The 18,835-nt window shown below is 41.6% G+C and overlaps 2 protein-coding genes across 2 annotated transcripts; one reads left to right on the top strand and one right to left on the bottom strand.

Moving 5' to 3' along the window:
- Nucleotides 1-1,663: 1,663 nt before the first annotated feature.
- Nucleotides 1,664-4,886, bottom strand: LOC115750729 (peroxidase 43). Its single transcript, XM_030688253.2, has 4 exons — nucleotides 4,448-4,886; nucleotides 2,802-2,984; nucleotides 2,471-2,633; nucleotides 1,664-2,292 (listed from the first exon to the last, which is right to left on the bottom strand). Exons 1-4 carry the CDS (start codon nucleotides 4,715-4,717, stop codon nucleotides 1,862-1,864), a joined length of 1,047 nt encoding a protein of 348 aa, XP_030544113.1. The 5' UTR covers nucleotides 4,718-4,886; the 3' UTR covers nucleotides 1,664-1,861.
- A 912-nt stretch (nucleotides 4,887-5,798) lies between these two features.
- LOC115750728 (auxin efflux carrier component 6) lies at nucleotides 5,799-17,631 on the top strand. The gene is made up of 8 exons (XM_030688252.2): nucleotides 5,799-5,827; nucleotides 11,815-12,253; nucleotides 12,436-13,001; nucleotides 15,621-15,834; nucleotides 16,414-16,499; nucleotides 16,781-16,938; nucleotides 17,235-17,311; nucleotides 17,392-17,631. The coding sequence occupies exons 2-8, from the start codon at nucleotides 11,826-11,828 to the stop codon at nucleotides 17,456-17,458; spliced, it is 1,596 nt and encodes a 531-aa protein (XP_030544112.1). The 5' UTR covers nucleotides 5,799-5,827; nucleotides 11,815-11,825; the 3' UTR covers nucleotides 17,459-17,631.
- The last annotated feature ends 1,204 nt before the right edge of the window (nucleotides 17,632-18,835 follow it).

Here is an 18,835-nt window from a genome sequence, read left to right on the forward strand (position 1 = left end):
AGCTACAAGCTATACCTTACGAAAGAGGGCGAGAGAGAGCGCGCAGAAACAAAATTAAGAGAGCAAACTGGAATTCCACAAGCCACGCAAAAATGGAAGTTTTCAATATAGCTAAAGCACACATTAGTAGCAGAGAAATCGCAAGAGCAAGATTTGACGAAGATGAAGACATACCAGCACTTCTCAAGACAGGAAGGCGAAACCTATCAAGATTTCTCTACCAAATATCCAAAAGATGCCAGAATTTCTCACAACCTTCGAGCTGTGATTGATACACCCGAACCGAAAGGAGGCGACGAGGTGAGAAGAAAACAGTAACAAAGGACGAACGCGCAACCGTCGAGGTGAGAAGAAAGCGAAGCCGAATAGAGAGAGAAAACTCTAACCTTGCAGATCCAAGTTCCTTCAGCACAAACGAAAAATCGCAGCTCAAAATAGGTCGTCGGACGTGCGAATCGGGAGGCAATAGCGGAGGCGGACATGGATGCGTGGTTGGGAGCGACCGAGAGGGTCGTCGGGCGTCGATTGGAGAGAAACATTCGGCTATCACGTAAGAGGAGAGAACCCGTGATTGATACACCAAAACTAAAAAGAGGCGATGAGGTGAGAAGAAAGCAAGAACAAAGGACGAACGCGCAACCGCCGAGGTGAGAAGAAAGCGAAGCCGAATAGAGAGAGAAAACCCTAACCTCACAGATCCGAGTTCCTTCGGCACAAAACACAAATCGCAGCCGAGAAGCGATCGTCGGACATGCGAATCAAGAGGCAACGCAGAGGCGGAGATGGATGCGTGGTTGGGAGCGACCGAGAGTGTCGTCGGGCGTCGATTGAAGAGAAATATTTTGGACAAGAGAAATGCCCGGAAGAGGAGAGAACTTGGGCGTTCAAAATTTGATCCACAGAGAAGGAGTTTCGAGAGAAGCAATTCTAGACGAGAGAAGTGAAATTTTTTTACTTCTCGGATGAGGTTCAAAAATCTGATCCAGCAAGATTTTCTACTTCAGAAGTGAAAAACACAACCGGAAGTTACATTTTTTATCAAACGAATTTCTACTTCGGTAGTATTTTTACTAAACGAATTTCTCTCGCGGATCGACTTCCGGCAGAGAAATCAGAAATTAGAAGTGATTTCATGCAGACCCCTAGAGACCCCGGTGCCTGCGCCCCAGCCTCCCGGTGCTCGAGCTCGGGCCCACGTAGGTCCAACGTAAGTCCACAGAGGCCGAGCCCGAGATATCGATGCTTGACTACACAGCGCCCATCTTTGGGTCACCAATGCACCCGAGCCTAGGTTTATTGAGGTGGGCTTGGGACCCCAGTGCCCATGCTCGGGTCCCCGATGCATGGGCCCCGGTCAATCAAGGCAACTCTCATGTCCATGGAGGCCGAGCTCAAGACCCCTGTGTCCATGCTTGGGTCCCCAGCGCCGGGCCAGAATCCATGGAGGTTTAGCCCGGGACCTCAGTGCATATGCCCGTGTCCCCTATGCCCAAGCCAGAGTCCATCAAGATCAGGCCTGATCTCCCGTTCTTCCTTTTTTTGATCATTAGATAACGCAAATTGCAACTTGAAGCTAATATGTTCGACAAAATACACGGTTTCATCAATCCAACTATTAGGTATCGAACTCTTATCTAACTCGTCAGCTTTTGTAGAAATTTTTTATTGCGTATCATAACTCATTAGCGTTCGGCGAAATTCATCGTTGCATATCGTCCATTAATACGCTATTGATAGGCCGCTTATAATATTAACGTTTGCGCATTACCTCATTTTCTATATATTGCTTGTCTGCTCTATATGTACAAGTACTTGCGACTTTTATTAACACTGTTTTAATAACGCTACTTAGCACAACCAATTAGTTGAAAGAGCTGCAAACCCTCCTAATCTCTCCTTCCGACCCTGTCTTCACGCCGATCCGACCCATCTTCACCATCGAAGCCGCGAAATCCGCCTTAAAGGACAGCGGCTTTCCGTGCTTACTAGAAGTCCCGTTCTGAGTGTACAGATCGACTATCTGCCTGGTGTGCCCGTTGTCGTAGAGCCTCGCATCCGAAGATATCACGGCGAACCCGCGCTTGATGTTGCGAAGTATCTGGTCGTCGAACACGAACTCGGTCACGGCATCCAGAGCCAACCTCACGTTGACGTCCACGCCAGGGGGGCATATGGACTTGAGGACTGGAAGGAAGCGAGGGTCGATTGCGGGGTCCGACCCGCTCGTGGAGTTGAAATGGTAGAGTCGCGTGCCCATGAAGAAGCATGCGGTCGTTCCGATGGTGTGCGCGGCTGGGAACGAAAAGCCACAAGTAGTTGCTTCAGAAGAAAATGCAGTTGAGGAGCTTCTTCATCTTGACAAGTACACATTGCTAATTGCTAGACTCTAGGCTATATCGAGGTGTTATCCGAGCAATCAAACGGTACGATTATAACTTTCGCAGTGTTCATTAGCATAAGAGCGGCGTACCGGAGAGAAGAACAAGGTCTTTATCTTTAAGCCCCTTCTGTATAAACTTGGACTTGAGCGTGCGAATGGAGTCGTTCACGTCCGGCATATCCGCCGCGAGCGTCCAGTTCGAGACGCGGCCATCTCTTCTCCCTGTCTCAACCTCATAGAACGGGCCATCGCTCTGCATCATATGAAGCCAATACAACTTGAGTTCACCAGCACAATAAAATTAATGGACACCTCTCTACTTTCTTTTTCTTTTTCCCTCTGCTAAAGGAAAGAGCTATCAAATGCTATTTGGGATACCATAGTCTACTAAAGCAGATAAAAGAGATGGGGAAAGATGTACCAAGAAAACAGCATCTCTAGCAGCCATAGCCACGATATCGGCACAAGAGACGACCCCGGGACAAGTGGTTTCCAAGCGAGCTTTGGCCGCTTCAATTATCTCAAAGCCTCCCACGCCGGCGTGTGCCCCCGCGTGCCGCTCGCTGCTATCCCCGTTGTCGATCAGGATCGACCCGTCGCATCCCTGTTTACACGTACACGTCTTCAGAAACTCCGTAACAATCAGTATAAGCTACTAATTACTGCTTATTCGGGTTTGGGTTCACAAGAGAAACAACACCATCGATTAATCGATTACCAGAAAGAGATTTACAAGGTCAACTTAGTTCCTTTATATGGCCAATCATTTGCAGTTCTCAAGCACAAAAACCAAAATAATGAAGGTCGTGCCATGAAAATTCCAGTGCCGACCCTCCTAATCATTCGTTCGACTATGATGTTGTCTACTTGGGAATCACAAAGTGAATCACGATCCAGAAAAATCATGCATTACCATTGGGTATGTTTTTTTTTTTTTTTTGTCTGCATTGTCTCTAACTCTCTCCTCTCTAATTTTTGCTTTGTGACTTTACAGAACGTGGAAGTTGAACCCCGTATCTATGATGCTAGTATTCTCACCCCTCAATCCTTTTACCGGCAGCGTTGCATGTTTGTTAACGAATCCATTCATTGACTCAAAGATAAATTTTAGACCCTATAGGTTGATTATACATATGTGCGTCTAACAATTTATAAGTCGTGTCTTAGTCTAATTAATTATAGTGGGGTAGTGTTTTAATGCTTTTATTAGAGGAGCACCAAGGTAACGGTATTCGTCAATCGTCACTCTTGGTGTTTCAAGGAAGGCCACCTCCCTGAAATCCGAACGAACAAGTCATTTTGTTCCCCCGGATATGATTTTTGTAGTCAACGGTATACCGTCACTAGCCATAAATTGACGAGACCGTCTTCTTCGCATTTCTACGTAGAACGTTATTTTTTGAAGAGAATAAGCATCAGTTAAACCTAAAAAGGAAAAAACTTACGTGATCATAGCAATCCTATTGCCGGTTTTTTTTTTTTTTGTGGTCAAAATCCTATTGCCGGTTAAAGAAATAATTCGTGTCTTTAATTATAAGGAAAATATTTTCTTAATAGTACTGTCGGGGACTATAAAATCTTAACTGTAGACTCGCACATCATCATTGCATGTTTTTCATAAAACACTCATTGATTGGGAGATCGTATAGTCGTAAATAACCGACAGCACCGTTAGGGTGTCAAGCTAGCGACTTCTTAATTATAACTCACAAATTTTGTATCTCATTTCGTGTTATTGCTAAAACATTATTGTCCATGACTACTTTTAACACACTTTCTGCGTAAAGGTCCTCACTTGAGCTTGTCTCCACCAGCACGATATTATTTGCTCTAATCACGATGGTCCACTGTCTACACAAATTTATAAACGTGCCCTACTAGTCTGAGAACTATTATAGTTCGTAAGACCACAAAATATGAAATTCTTGACACAATGACAACCATAAGAGAATTATATTTGGACAGTTACCTTAAACCGTAATTTCACCGCATTTTAACTACTCCGAAGGGGTCGTGTACAAAGAGACAAATGCGATATTCACGGGAGCGGAAACGAACATCATTTACCTCAACGAAGCAGTCGTGGAAATGAACCCGGAGTAAGACTGCGGCGTTCTGAGGGACCGAGAAGACCGCCTCTTTCACGACTGCGCGGACTATCGACTCGGCCAGCGGACAGCTATTGGAGTAAAACCCGACTCGAAGGTTTTGCGGCTGTCGTCCTTCCGATTCCGACAAGCCCACAACATGGGCGACGAGGACGAGGGCTGCGACGATGGCGGTCGCGACAACATTGTTGGAGGCGGGCCTCCTGTTCATGCTCATCGTTCTCAGCATCCCAGATCGGGAGTGACGAAGATGTGTGTGTGTGTGAGAGAGAGAGAGAGAGTTGACGAAATCTCTGCTTTATATATGAAGGAGGCTTTCTCTCAAACTGTGAAATGTGTCCGAAACTGCGTGCCATCTGTCCCGCCTACATATACACTACTCCTCTGGCAAAACTTTGTTTCTGGTCTATAGATGTAGAAATATACGTATGGTACACGCAAACATCCACGTATATATAGAGTGGATAAAAGTAAATTCGATTTAATTTATATAATGTAAATGTGCGTGAAATTATAAGATAGTGATCTTAACTCACCTATTTAAAACTTATTTAGGACTCATTAAGTTTTTAGTAACATGATCACTTAGCTTGTTTGTAAAATTTAAGGCTACTCATTTATAATCCACCACTATTAAATATGGGTTCTAAACCCATTTTACCACCTCTAATTGTAGAAAGATATGTGCGTACACAAATTGATGTCACAATCTCCAGGCTTACATTTTCTCTAACTCGATGTCCTTTGATATCGACGTGAACTATTGTTCGCGGGCAAGGAAGTAGCAAAGTTTTTTGTCCCTCTTGACAGCAGCAATAGATGATTGTCATAACACAATCGCTTAATGAATAAATACATAATTAAATACAGGAGTCAAAACTACGTCGCATCGCTAGTTTACGGAATATATACTGTGAATTTTCCGTACAAATTGATTCCTCTATCTAAGACTCTTTTTGCATAAATAAACAAATGTAATCTCAAGCAAGTTAAAAAGAGCTGAGACATTGATAAGAACAAGAGCATTAGCGCTATGCACCCGACCAGATAAGGGTTGGCTTCTGATTTTGTCCTCGTTTCGACACTCACTTCGAAGCGGGCTTTCGTTAGGACATACATGACTTCATCATGCGAGAAGCCCGAGAACATGCAAACAAGTTTTTCTGTTGCAACGCCTTCTGGTTTCGTCCAGAAATCCCTCCCGCCTTCTGTGTGTCCACTTCAAGTAGATAGCACCGGACCGAATAGAGTTCTGAGTGAATGAAGAACTGATTCGTGAGTTCTAACTCAAGATAGAAGAGAGAGAGAGAGAGAGAGAGAGAGAGAGAGAGAGAGAGAGGTCACTAGGCTAAAAGACAAACGCTTTGAAACCCTATGAAGCTGGGGTTCTGTAATTAGCTGTCTTCCACCGCGAGGAAAATCTCAGGCTAGGTTTAGTTCGGCTTCGCAAATGAATCTCAGGGAATTGTAAAGGCCATTAGTTTCTATGGATTTTGGGAGAATGCAAATAGCTTTTGATAAAAAAAGATCCTTTAAAAAATAACTTTGGATTAAGTAGTGTTCGGCAATAAAAATTTTGCAAAGGGCTTTGATTGCAATATATTTTTTTTTATTTGAAAAATCAAACACTCACCGGGGCTTTGGCTACAATATTTCTTATTTTTATTTAAAAAATCAAACCGACGGGGTCATGCCACTCAGGTGAGGATGCCTAGGGTCGCAACCTTGGAGACCATCGTTGGGGTCGCGCAACCCAAGTGACCGTTGCCTAAGCGGTCGCGCGACCTCAAGGACGATCGCTTGGGTAGCGTGAACTCGCCAGCCGCCCTCACACAAAGAAGATGAACAGTAACAACAATGGAGCAAATCGGAAAACTAAAGAATTGGCAAGGATAGTTTTGGAAGAATTGAGTTTATTAAAATTTAGTTGAAAGCTACTGGTATTGAGTTTATTAATGTTGAAAGTCACCGGTATTGAGCTTTGAGCCTTTCCAAAGCCAGCTTTCATCCCAAAACCCTTTGAGAATATTCGTCAAACACATCAAATTTTCTTGGGGGGCTTTCAAAATGCTGAACCTAACGCATCCTGAATGTGCTCAAGAATTGAAGAGAGATAAGAACGATGAGATGAAGTGCAGCCATAGGCAAGTCCGTGCCATCACCATCAAACGTCTAGCTCAAACAAAGAACGAAGATCCCTGCGATGTTCAAAATCGGGTTGTCAGATGAAGACCTCGAAACACTGCAACTTCTTCTAGGCTTTCGCAATCTTTCAACAGACACGTAACTACTCCTGTCTTTATCCAGAGCCATACAAATTTGCAACTGCGACGGTCGTGACGCAGTTGAACTCTGTCCGGTTCGGACCTCTCGGGCCAGCCCACACCAATTCCCCCATCACTGTTTTCCATTGGGCGATACCCCGTCTTCACAAAGCTCATGGATTACCCCCAATCATTGACTGCCAAACTCCCCACTTATCAGCCCATGATGTCTGATCCAGGGCAGCAAGCACGAGCTCTTGGGGCAAATCGACGAGGAAGGGATGGAAAATAGTGTCTTCTTCCATCACGGTGACGTACAAAGCAGGGAGAGAGGGAGAGAGCAACGAGGTGTTGACAAAGGGCGGAGGACGAGGGACAGATGATGGAAAAACCTTTATGGACCACTTTCCATGGCGTGTATGCTGGTCTACTGAGGGCGTCAGAGGTTGGGGGTACTGTTCTGGAAGACGTTGCAGACCACCATCGCCATGGAAATGAACCAAGCTACCGTTTCAGACCGTGAGTGATGATGAGGTGAGGTCAGCTACTTTCCCATCTGGACCCTTCAAAGCCCCTGAATAAAGTCCTAAAGCCGCGGAGTTAGTAAAGCGATCGAAGCTTATGTATCAAGAAGCACAGGCCATCTTCACAATGTACCCATTAAAGTGACCCTAATGAGGTTGATGAGGAAGGTGAGCAGGCCGATAGTTTTCTTCGTACCGTCGGCTCCTCAGTAGGAGATACACTTCAACGGACCATGCTCACGAACCAGATATTGTCGAAACGGCTAAAACCACGCAAAATCCCATGGTGGGTCATTATTGACCTAATAGCTGAACTAATCTCATGATTTTGATCAGATGTCATTTACCTTTTGTTCGATTCCCCCAAATTGCTGGCAACTGTTTCGAAAGCTTAAATTGTTAGATGAGGCGTGTTTTTGATACTTCAAATATTCTAGGAAAAATTTCAAATAAAGACTTGAAGTGAAGCAATTTTCTCAAAAGATGGCCCAAATTAAATATTGTTTCAAATAAGGGCTTGAAGTGATCAATTTAGTCTTGAATAAAGACTCGATTTTACCGGTTGGCCAAATCTTATTTTCGATCAAGGGCATTTTTGTCAAAGTGCTTTTTTTCTTTATTTTCTTTTTTCTTGTTTCTTTCTCTGTTTCTTCTTTTTATTTCATCTTCCTCAAGCTCCTTTTCCCTATAGCTCGCCCCACCTGCGACCTAGTTGAATGACCAAGAGCAGGACCAGGACCAGCTTTTCATCCACCTCCATCTTCCACACTATCATCAGCCCCTCTCTCTGCATTATTCAAGCGCCGCTGGCCGTAAGATGCACTCTGAATCTATTTAATGGTTTTTGGGTACATCTCCTACGGTGCACTTGTTTGAATGAAAGTGTTTCTGGAAATTAGTTTTCTGGGCTTTTACCCATTTAGTTCGCCAAAAATGACTTAGTCAAAGAAAAACGATTTTTGGTCAACGAAAAATTAATGCATAAAATTTAAAAAGTGAATTTCTAAATTTATAGAGGTGAAAACACTTTCCAGAATTGTTCATGACAATTTTTTTAATATTTTAATGCATTAGTTTTTTATTTTATTTAATTCTTGTTTTTCTTTTTCTTTTTCTTTTTCCTTCTTACTCCATTGCAATCGGCCGACGGAGGCCATGGACGAGCTCGAGGCTCGCCGGGTTAGCGGGCCTCGAGCTCGCCGGTGGCTGTCATTGGCCTATCCCAATAGAGGAAGAAAGGAGAAGAAAAAGAAAGAAAGAAAATTAATTTTTTTAGCCTAAGATAAAATTATAAGATTGAAGTCAATTTTCAAATGAGATCCAAATGTAAGAAACTATTTTCGATCACATATCATCAAACAAAGAAAATCTAATCATTTTCTTGAAAAATGATTTCCTCGAAAGTGTTTTCTTTCAAGATAAAGTTTTTTTCCCAAACAAACACGCCCTTAGATTAATGGTTTCAATAGAAAGGAGTACATCTCTTAGAGAAAACATCTTGTCCACCACCGCCCTCGACAAAAATTTGATCTAAGCCGTAGATCAAGCGCATATGAGACCGGATCTAATGTGTCCCGAGGAACTAAGAATTTCGTCGGAGGAGGAGTCGACCAGCATAAATAACTTCACTCCAGCTTCTTATCGCTAGACCAACAAGAGTCGGCGTGAGGACACAAAGCATGCAAACTCGTAGGCGGGGGAGCTATATGGACAACATTTAGGCCATTATGAGACAACGTTTACTTTGAATCCCTTTTTTGGGAAAATGGTTTCACTTCAGGCTTTTATTTGAAAATTTTCTAATCTTCTAACACTCCCTCTCATGCGCTGAATGAACTTTGGCTTGAGACTAAGTGTGAGAATATGTAATTAAGAAGACAAATAAAGGGGTTTGTAAGTATTTGAATTCGGGATCTCTCCCTGCCCTAAGATCATGCGAAATTTTGTGAAACTACTCCCAACTAATTTAAGAATTTAAACAGTCACATAAATATGTAATTTAATATTTAAAATACTCTTAAGAATGGAAATTGTGACAGGGCATAGGGAAATGGCAAAATTGGCTATGGACAGGAGATAGACAAAAAGGGAGGGTCCGAAAATGGGCCGGTGCAGGCCGGGGCATGCGCTGCGCCAATTCACTGGAGACCGGGGGCTCCACTGCAGAGCGACATGTCGTTTCACTGTCAATATTCTAACAACAAGCGCAAACGACATGCAGTGACTGCCTCAAAAAGAACATTTTCGGACACCATCTTGGAGTCTTATGATCTCTCCCCATCTCATCATTACTTTTTCATACGACTGGTTGCTTTGCTTTGGTCATGGGGCTCAAGAGTACATGGCGAGCACGCCTGCTTTGTCTTCTTTCATTAATTATTTCTTCATTTGAGAAAGAGTCTCGCTTTGGTCTTTGAATTAAGTCTCAATTATACCCAACAAAGAAGCGCCAACTTTTGAGATCCATAAACCTTGCTAGCCTCGAGCGAGCTCGATAAGCTCGACCTCGCCGGATCTGGCGAGGCCCGACCACGCCGGATCTGGCGAGGCCCGACCACACCTGTGGCCAGCGAGGCTAGTCCCTCGCCTGTGGCTGATCACCAACCATTGTGGCTGGCAACCGGCAAGAAGAAGAAAAAAAGAAAAAAAAAACTATTGAAATAAAATTATTAAAAAATTTGAAACTTTTTTAAAATAACTAAAAAAGGAATATGAAGGAGTGCACGGAGGAAAGATGAGGAAACATGATTTTCGAAAAGAGGAAATCATTTTCCCCACTTTTAAAGGTATTTTGTATATTGGTGAAAAATGTTTTCTTTGACTAGTTTATTTTCTGTGAACCAAACATTGAAAAATTGGAAAATTTTTTTCCTAGAAGTTATTTTCCGTGAAACAAACGGAGCCTTAGTCTCTACTGAAAATATTTCTCTATTGAGCAATGAATTATTGAATTTCATGTTTAAGTGTTTGTTAAAGTTGCTAAGAATTTATGCATAGAACAGGTGTTTATGAAATTTTTTGTCATTTCATCATCATCTTACATTGGGTGCTGATTGCTGAGGAAGCATTTACAGATTCCAAGGCATAAAAGGAAAAAGGCAAGGGAGAGACAAAGCGGGGTCGCTAGGTATTTTACTAGCCAATGATTCTACTCAGTTGAATTTAGTTTGACTTTAGCAAATTGTTCTTACTTAAAAAAAAAAAAAATCATTTGGCCACTATGGAGAATCTGGGGACAAAGAGAACTAAAACTGTGCCTAAAGAGTTGTCATACGATTGGAAAAATGTTCATTGCCTTTTCGTTGTCCTAAAACAAAGGTTGGTACATGTAGCTCCATCCCATCGCATTTGGTTTAGATTATGTTTGAGCAAAACGTTAATTATATCGATTGGAGGGTGTTATTGGTTTGATTTGAAATCGAGTATCCGCAAACAAATAGCAAGTGAAAACACCCCCGAATTGTTGGACACAACAATCTCGAAATTCCAACAGAAAATAAGATACCAACTAATGTTGTTGGCCCCAAAAATCAATGAAAAGGACATTAGTAAGAAGCATGCTCCAAATGCTCTGCAAAACCAAGGGAAAATAACATTGATAATCCCTAAACTTTGACTCAATATGCAATGGTCATTCTTAGCGTTTCAATTTGTCCAATATGGCCATTGAACAAGTTCTAAATGTTCAATGTAGTACCCTATCAATATTGAAAGTTCGATAGCGTCTTTTTGTTAGTTTGAGTTAACAAATTTTACTGACATGCCCTTTAATATGTTAGGATTTAACAATAAACGGCCAAAAAGAAAATACAAAACATAATAGAAGATGGATAAGGAAATGAAGTCCACTGTCATATGTATTTATATTATACAGACCGTCATTTCAAGAGTACAACTTAGTATTATCCATATCATCGAATGATATCTGACCCATTGTTTGATCCAATAGAAGGACAACATTGAACATTTAAGAATATTTGAATGACCACAAACAATCAAAAGTCTACAAACGACACGGTACAATGGGCTACAGTTTAGGAAGTTTTAGTGTACCTGCAAGAAAATAATGTTCTTAACGCGGAGATTTCAATGTGGCTAATGCTCAAAACCTACTCAATTACTCAACGCGCCACTCATGTTTCTCTCCCCTCTAACCTACGACAAAGAATTCTAGCCGGGCCCCTTTCGTGCAAATCATCGAAACACACGAAATGGAAAATCCCACTAGGGGATGTAGCAAAGTTAATGCAGAACCATATAATTTCTCAATAGAGCACGACCAAAAGGGTGGCATTATTTTCCACGTGGCGTATGAAGACACGCAAATCTCCAAACGAATCTTTTAATCATCACTTAGCTAAATCTTTAATCATCATTTAGCTAATTCCTTAATCAACCACCGCACTGACCCTCTAACCGCAGTACCTGTCGAGGGAAATTACGTGGTTCCACTAGGGGACGACTCCGCCCCTGCCTTTTCTATATAATCTCTCTCATCCCTCTCCTAAGACAAAACCTAGAACAAGTTAGAGACGGAGAGAGAGAGAGGATGATAACATCGGACGACCTGTACAAGGTGATGTGCGCCATGGCCCCTCTCTACTTCGCGATGCTGGTCGCCTACGCGTCGGTCAAGTGGTGGAAGATCTTCACACCCGCCCAGTGCTCCGGCATCAACCGCTTCGTCGCGGTCTTCGCCGTCCCCGTCCTCTCCTTCCACTTCATATCCCAGAACAACCCTTACGAGATGGACACCCGATTCATCGCTGCCGACACCCTCTCGAAGGTCCTCGTGCTCGCTTCTTTCTCCGCTTGGACCGCCTTCTTCAGCGGCAGCTTAGAGTGGCTCATAACCCTGTTCTCGGTCGCCACTTTGCCCAACACTCTGGTCATGGGCATACCTCTGTTGAAGGCCATGTATGGAGACTTCACTCAGAGCCTCATGGTCCAAGTTGTCGTGCTTCAGTGCATTATCTGGTACTAATTATATGCATAACTTCATTAATCCGGCCGGTATAACATAAGTTAAATATGGAAAATCTATAGTGTAATTGGCTTAGGTTGACTAGTCCTAGTTTTTTGGTTGGTTCAAGAGTTCGTAAGTCAATCTTTTGAAGCATGAACCGACAACGTGCATTGTTTGCATGTAATCTTTGCAGGTACACTCTTCTTCTCTTCCTATTCGAATATAGAGCCGCCACCCAACTCATCCGAGACCAGTTTCCGGGCCCGACCGCAGCCTCCATAGCCAAGATTGAGCTCGACGGGGATGTCATATCGCTCGACGGTCGGGACCCAATATGCACCGAGTCCGAAGTCGATAACAACGGGCGGATCCGAGTCCGCATCCGACGGTCCACCTCGTCCGCCCCGGACTCCGCCTTATCTTCCACCATTGGCATCACCCCGAGAGCGTCCAATCTGTCCAACGTGGAGATCTTCTCAATAAACACTCCTGGACCTCTCCATGAGTATCACCATGCAGGCGCGGACATCTCATTTGGAATCGGGGACCTAGCCTTCGGGTACCGCTCCGCCAGCCCTCGGCTATCCGGGTACGCTTCATCGGACGCATACTCGCTCCAGCCGACTCCGCGCGCCTCGAACTTCAACGAGTTAGACACCATCTCCGTGACAACAGCCACTACACCGGTGTGGGTCAAGTCGCCGATTTCGGGGAAGGTTTTCAATAAACCGGCGTCACCGGTGCTTTCCGGCATAACAGGTACAACCATCAGCCTAATCTCGCATCGCCTCAAGCGACTAACTAAATCTACCATCTTTTGATCTCTATATCATTCTTGTTCTCATAGTAATAGTACGTGAGTTTAGATATTTTAATTATGAATGACCACACTAGATACGCTACGAGTTGGCAAAATCAGCTGTGACAAAGCCAGGAACACCTGAAGCTATTGGTTGGATGCACATGGGAAGATATCCAACGTGCATGCAGCTTTTTTAAGCTGTTGATGCACAGGTGGTTCCCTCTGTCCACAGATGACGTCAAAAAGTGCAGAGGTGAAAAAACAAAGAGAGAGAAGAATCTGACACCATAACCTGATATATGAATAGGACAGGTTATTCACGGTATTAATGACAACACTTGGACCAGATCTGTGGAAGTTGATTGGGTATTTTTAGGGTGGAAAGTTTTAGCGGCCCCATGAAGCAGAGAGCGTGGACGATACTGATGTTCTTGTCTGGTTGGACATGGTAATTAGGGTTTTGCGATATGTAGCTGAGGTTGGTCACTGCACTAGTGGATAGGAGCTCTTCCATTTTCCGTCCACACTAAAGACATGAAACTCAACCATAAAAGTTTGAAATAAGAATTCAAGTGATGTTGTAGCTAACATAGATAAATATCATTTGGACCCCTATTTAAGCTACGATGAACTGACGTTGAAATATAAAAATTCGTCTCTCATTCATATATGGACGATTCTCTTGTCTATTACAAGGCGACCTGTGATTGGTCATATGAAATAACAAAATTTTGAAAATTTAATTGCACTCGATAATCTTTTTTTCCAAAGAATAAAAAATTATTTGGACCATACCAATTGTTTGTTAGCATACGTGTATTGCTTATTTTGTCATTAACAATTAGTAGTCTGAAATGCGCACAACAAATGTGCAACTTTTAAGTTGGTTATCTGTAACTAAGAAGCAACAACTATTTTTCACAAGAACATAAAAGGGAGCAATTTGATTATCATTATGACAGAAACACAATTTGTGCTTTGATATTTCATTTCGCGTCTTTTTGACATATAGTATCTCATGGTTAAGTATTTTTCCAGAAGTACCTTCTCATCTTAAGTAATGTAAGACATATATTAAAGCGTTCTTACAAACTTTAATTGGCGCAAATTTCATATCACGCGTTCTTCTTTGATATATGAATACAATTCACTTGTCGATATATTCATTAATGACTCGATTTTCAGAATTTATGATTGTACAGCAATTTTTATGTCCCTTAGTATCAACTCTTTGACTTCTGTGGCGCTTAGGATTCTTCATAGCCTTACTCGTCTCCGGTCAAACACGAAAACAAAGTTTGGGAAACATGGTGGTTGAAAACCCAACTTGTCTTTGAAAATATAGCAGTAAAAATTCGATCTTTTTCCCCTCTTTTGCCCTGACTTTGCTTTTGATCATTTCACACAATGCTTTCCACTACCTGTAGAGAGAGAGAGAGAGAGAGAGAGAGAGAGAGAGAGAGAGAGAGAGAGGGACAGAATAAGACAGGGTGGCCCCCTCAGACACCAGAGAAAACCATTAAAAGTAAGGCAGAACAAGCACGGTCAAAGCTGTCTTGAAAACTTTCCAACAAATTTTATCAAGTCATGTCCCCAATCCATCGTTGCCATCATTGGCTTGGAGCACGTGCATGATCATTGAAGGCAAATTTGGCATTCATCTTTAAAGAAAAATCCTGTTGTAATAATGATCGGGCGAAATGATGGTGAGCCAATGTTTTCTCGCTATAATTATTTTGCTGTAAGAAGTGGAGGATGTTGCCATTGAAAAATGTTGCTAGGTCTACCAAGCGGGTTTCAGCTTGACTTTCTGTTTTAATGTTTGATCATTCATTTTTTTTTTCCTTTCTTTCTAATGTTAGGGTTGTGACTTTTTCCGGGAATGCAAGAAAAACGGTCTGAGAAAACTTTAGACTCTGGTGAGAAATTTAAGGTAGATCCAACATGAGATGCGTGCTAGGCAGTTTATGCTCTAAGCTCAATAAGTGACACCGACCGTCGGTCAAACTTAATGAAACGATGTTTATGTGCGTTGTGATCTCGAACTAATGTTCTTTATGTGTCCTAATTGGGCCACAGAACAGCTCATACTTTATAGTCATGTTGATTTTCATAAAGCACGTGGTGAAATGTACAAAACTTGTTTGAACGGCAATAACTCGATGGTTACAGGCCAATGTTTCTCCACAATCTTATGCAGGCATTCTAGAATGGACTTGGTATATGTTTAAATGACCTGGGTAGCTAGTGTAATCTTCTTCAGTGCATGTTGGAAGTAACTCTTGTTATTAGAAATATCGAAATCACAAATGACCCGGGTCTTGTTTTCTTCCATCCCAACCAATCTTTTGGTTAGTAAATAACGTACATGAACATCACCAACATTTATATTCAGTTAAATTAGCATGCGGATGATATCCATAACTTATGACCCACCAATTATATATGAATCATTGTAAAGCTGTTGATGCATGCAAGTCTAATACAAATCTTGGCTTTGCATTTCACATTGATTGCTTTTATTTTTGCCTTAATTTGTTGAAATTTATGTGTTACGTGATTTCATGGTGACACAGAGAAAGAGATAAGCTTCAGGGAATGCACAGTAACTTCTGGGGCAGAGCCACCTGATAAGAAGCAAGAGGCAACAGCAGCAGCAACCCCACAAGAAATGCCAAACGCCTTGGTCATGATGAAGCTCATCCTCACGGTCGTGGGAAGAAAGCTCTGTCGCAACCCCAACACGTACTCCAGCATTCTGGGGCTCCTTTGGTCTCTCATCTCGTTCAAGTGAGTCGTCTACAGACATCTTGGGTGGAAAGCTGATTTAACAATGCAAAAACCTACAAATTCCAAATTTTATATTATGATTAGCTGCAACAAATATGATGAAATGCACATTTGAAGTGACGCTCTCTGTGTGAGATTCAACTTTTATTCAATACTAAAATCTTGAAATCTTCCAGGCCATAGAAAAAGTCTCTTAAAATGGTCTAACTTACGATAATTTTCCTTAAAAAAAAATGCTCCAGTGACAAAGATAAAACAGTATAAACTACAGAGTTTTGCTAGAATTTTGACACAACTTGATAAGTCTTAACCCTAGCGGCTCAACTGGTCGTGACTTACCATATTATGTATCTTAACCACGAATTTATGAATAATAACACGAATATAAAAATGGGGTTTTGTCACAATTTCATATGAAATGTTAAGGTAAGTTCTTATCGAACATCAAATATGACTAATTTATTCCTATATTGCTTGCAGTTTGTCCCATTTATCTGTCTATCAATTTTGCAAGCCAGTTTCATTTTTCCTTTCTATTCTACAATACTATTGTTTGCTGAAATTAATTTTTTTTTCCAGATGGAATGTGGGGATGCCCAGCTTGGTGAAATATTCAATAAAGATCATATCAGATGCTGGTCTTGGGATGGCAATGTTCAGCTTAGGTACACAGCAAAAGAGAAAGAAGAAGAAAACAACACAGAGAATCTGCTTTTCTTGCATGCTTTTGTTTTACCTCTGCACTTTCCCCCATGGCATGCAGATCCAGCGATGGACCTTTCACGCCCTCCACTCACATCCTCTCTCTCTCTCTCTCTCTCTAACGAAAACGACTTGTCGTCACATTGAATAACGAAAACGACTGTGTGCCTGAGTACATTTAAAACAATCTTTGACATGGACGGTCGATTCAATTTGGGAGGTTTTCTGCTGCATTGTGTTGTAGGACTGTTCATGGCCCTCCAGCCCCGGATCATCGCCTGCGGCACCAAGATGGCGACGATCTCGATGGCGATCCGCTTCATCTCCGGGCCTCTGGTCATGTCGGCCGCGTCCCTCGCGGTCAGGTTGAGAGGAGCGCGGCTTCACGCGGCCATAGTGCAGGTCAAACCCTACTCATATAATGATGGGATAAAGATACTGCATTTCTTTTTCAACCAACCTCTATAATTAACCCATTGTGCCGGATTGAAACGTTAGTATATCAAGCAAAGGTAGGACTTTTGTAGAACCCTGTATTATAATATGTCTGATACACTGTCATCAATCGTATCCCCCCACACCATCTACAAAACGAGTCTACCTAATATATTTTTGTTTTCAAAAACCTACTCATTTTTAAGTTTCTAACCATTAAAAGTTTTGAATTTTTTTCTTCTTTTTGTCTAATCTAATCTCAGGCTGCTCTTCCACAAGGGATTGTCCCATTTGTATTTGCTAGGGAATATGGGGTGCATCCAGATATTCTTAGCACAGGGTAAGTTAAAAAGCAAAGTCTGTCCCCTTTTTTTATCTTAGTTTTTATTGTATATGATGTGCTTTGTGTTTTCTTGGCAGGGTAATATTTGGGATGTTGGTTTCTTTGCCAGTGACCCTCCTTTATTACATAATTCTAGGCCTATGAATAGGAGAAATGTAGATCGTGTCAAAGAAAGCCTAGTTAGAAGAATATTATTAAATTTTCTTCGAGCGCTTTTCTTCTCTTTTTTTTTTTTTTTAGTTTAATTTTGTGATATCCGTGAATCCTATGACATCATATTTACCACCTTTCCTTTTAAATTAGAACAACTGATCTTATGTCTCGGCATCCAATTTTGTCCTAATGCTTCCTTAGTTCATGAACTCATTTTATTGGGTTCACCAAAGCTTTAGATTTTCTGAGCCAGCAAAGGCTATTTGATGAATTTGACTGTCGATCATCAAGAAAATTAAAAATATAATTAAAGAGGTAAATAATTCAAGCGAGAGTTAGTACTCCGAATTTAGGTGTTAATTTAATCTAACAAATTTGATAAGCCATTGTTGTTCAAATTAGTGATTTAATATATGAGGAAGTAACACGAATCAAGTCTTAAAACTTGTTAAGAAAGTGCAATAGAATCTCAAAACTTTCGAAAAGTTCAATCAATAAAAGGACTTGGTTTCACCAATCTGATAAGTTTTAACACTTGATTGCACTTTTTGAAAGCTTTAGGACTCAAGTGCACTTTCCAACAAATTTTAAGATTTAATTGTATTTTTTGAAAGTTTTGAGACTCAATTGCATTTTCGTGACATGTTTTGGGACTTTGAATGTATTATGCTTGGAATTTACTAGCACCGAAAAACTCGTCCTTTTTTTTTACACGAAACTATACAATTCTGCGAGGAAACAAAAGACACTTTTGCAACCGTCACATGCATCCTAAATTCTAATCTTTTCACAAACTCACAACTATAAATCAAACTACGAAGGAGAAATCCTAATCGCAAGGTCGAGAACAGATGAGATTGGTCCACAAGGTAGGGCTAACGCTTATCCTTAAAATTGGTCGTAGAGTCGCGGTTACCGAATAGTCAAATGACTATAGTTAATGCACTCCCACCAAGTTCAGTGCATGGCCGAAAGTCATCCATGACAGGTGATTGATGTGCAACAACCCTCCCTAATCCAGCTTTGTTGGGGGTTGAGTGGAAATGCTGGAAACCAAGCATTTTGACTTGACAAAAAGAACATGTCAAAAGAGCCTAAAAAGGCAATGCAGTGTCATTTTCATTTCCCTTTTTCTATGTGTGTTTTCCAAACCCTATATTCGGCTCTGATACTATTTGCTGGAGGGAGATCATCAAAAGGGAGCCTAAGTCCAAGCCCGTCAACATATCTAGTTAAATCCAACTTCACTCAAAAAGTTTAAACTAATGAGTTACGAAAGAACTAGCATATACTTGCTGCTCAACACCACATCAATTCTCGGATGTGGGATTTCTCTAACACAATTCACATGTACATCTTAATATTTTT

This window comes from Rhodamnia argentea, chromosome 2 (genome assembly GCF_020921035.1).
Source record: "Rhodamnia argentea isolate NSW1041297 chromosome 2, ASM2092103v1, whole genome shotgun sequence".
Lineage (NCBI taxonomy): Eukaryota > Viridiplantae > Streptophyta > Magnoliopsida > Myrtales > Myrtaceae > Rhodamnia > Rhodamnia argentea.

Excerpts from the sequence above, each read along its gene's own strand:
- LOC115750729 (XM_030688253.2), bottom strand. The coding sequence starts at position 4,717 with ATGCTGAGAACGATGAGCATGAACAGGAGGCCCGCCTCCAACAATGTT. Across the intron at positions 2,985-4,447 it reads TCCACGACTGCTTCGTTGAG|GGATGCGACGGGTCGATCCT; the intron begins GTAAATGATGTT and ends ACGTGTAAACAG. Across the intron at positions 2,293-2,470 it reads AGACCTTGTTCTTCTCTCCG|CCGCGCACACCATCGGAACG; the intron begins GTACGCCGCTCT and ends TTTCGTTCCCAG.
- LOC115750728 (XM_030688252.2), top strand. The coding sequence starts at position 11,826 with ATGATAACATCGGACGACCTGTACAAGGTGATGTGCGCCATGGCCCCT. Across the intron at positions 12,254-12,435 it reads GTGCTTCAGTGCATTATCTG|GTACACTCTTCTTCTCTTCC; the intron begins GTACTAATTATA and ends TAATCTTTGCAG. Across the intron at positions 13,002-15,620 it reads GGTGCTTTCCGGCATAACAG|AGAAAGAGATAAGCTTCAGG; the intron begins GTACAACCATCA and ends ATGGTGACACAG.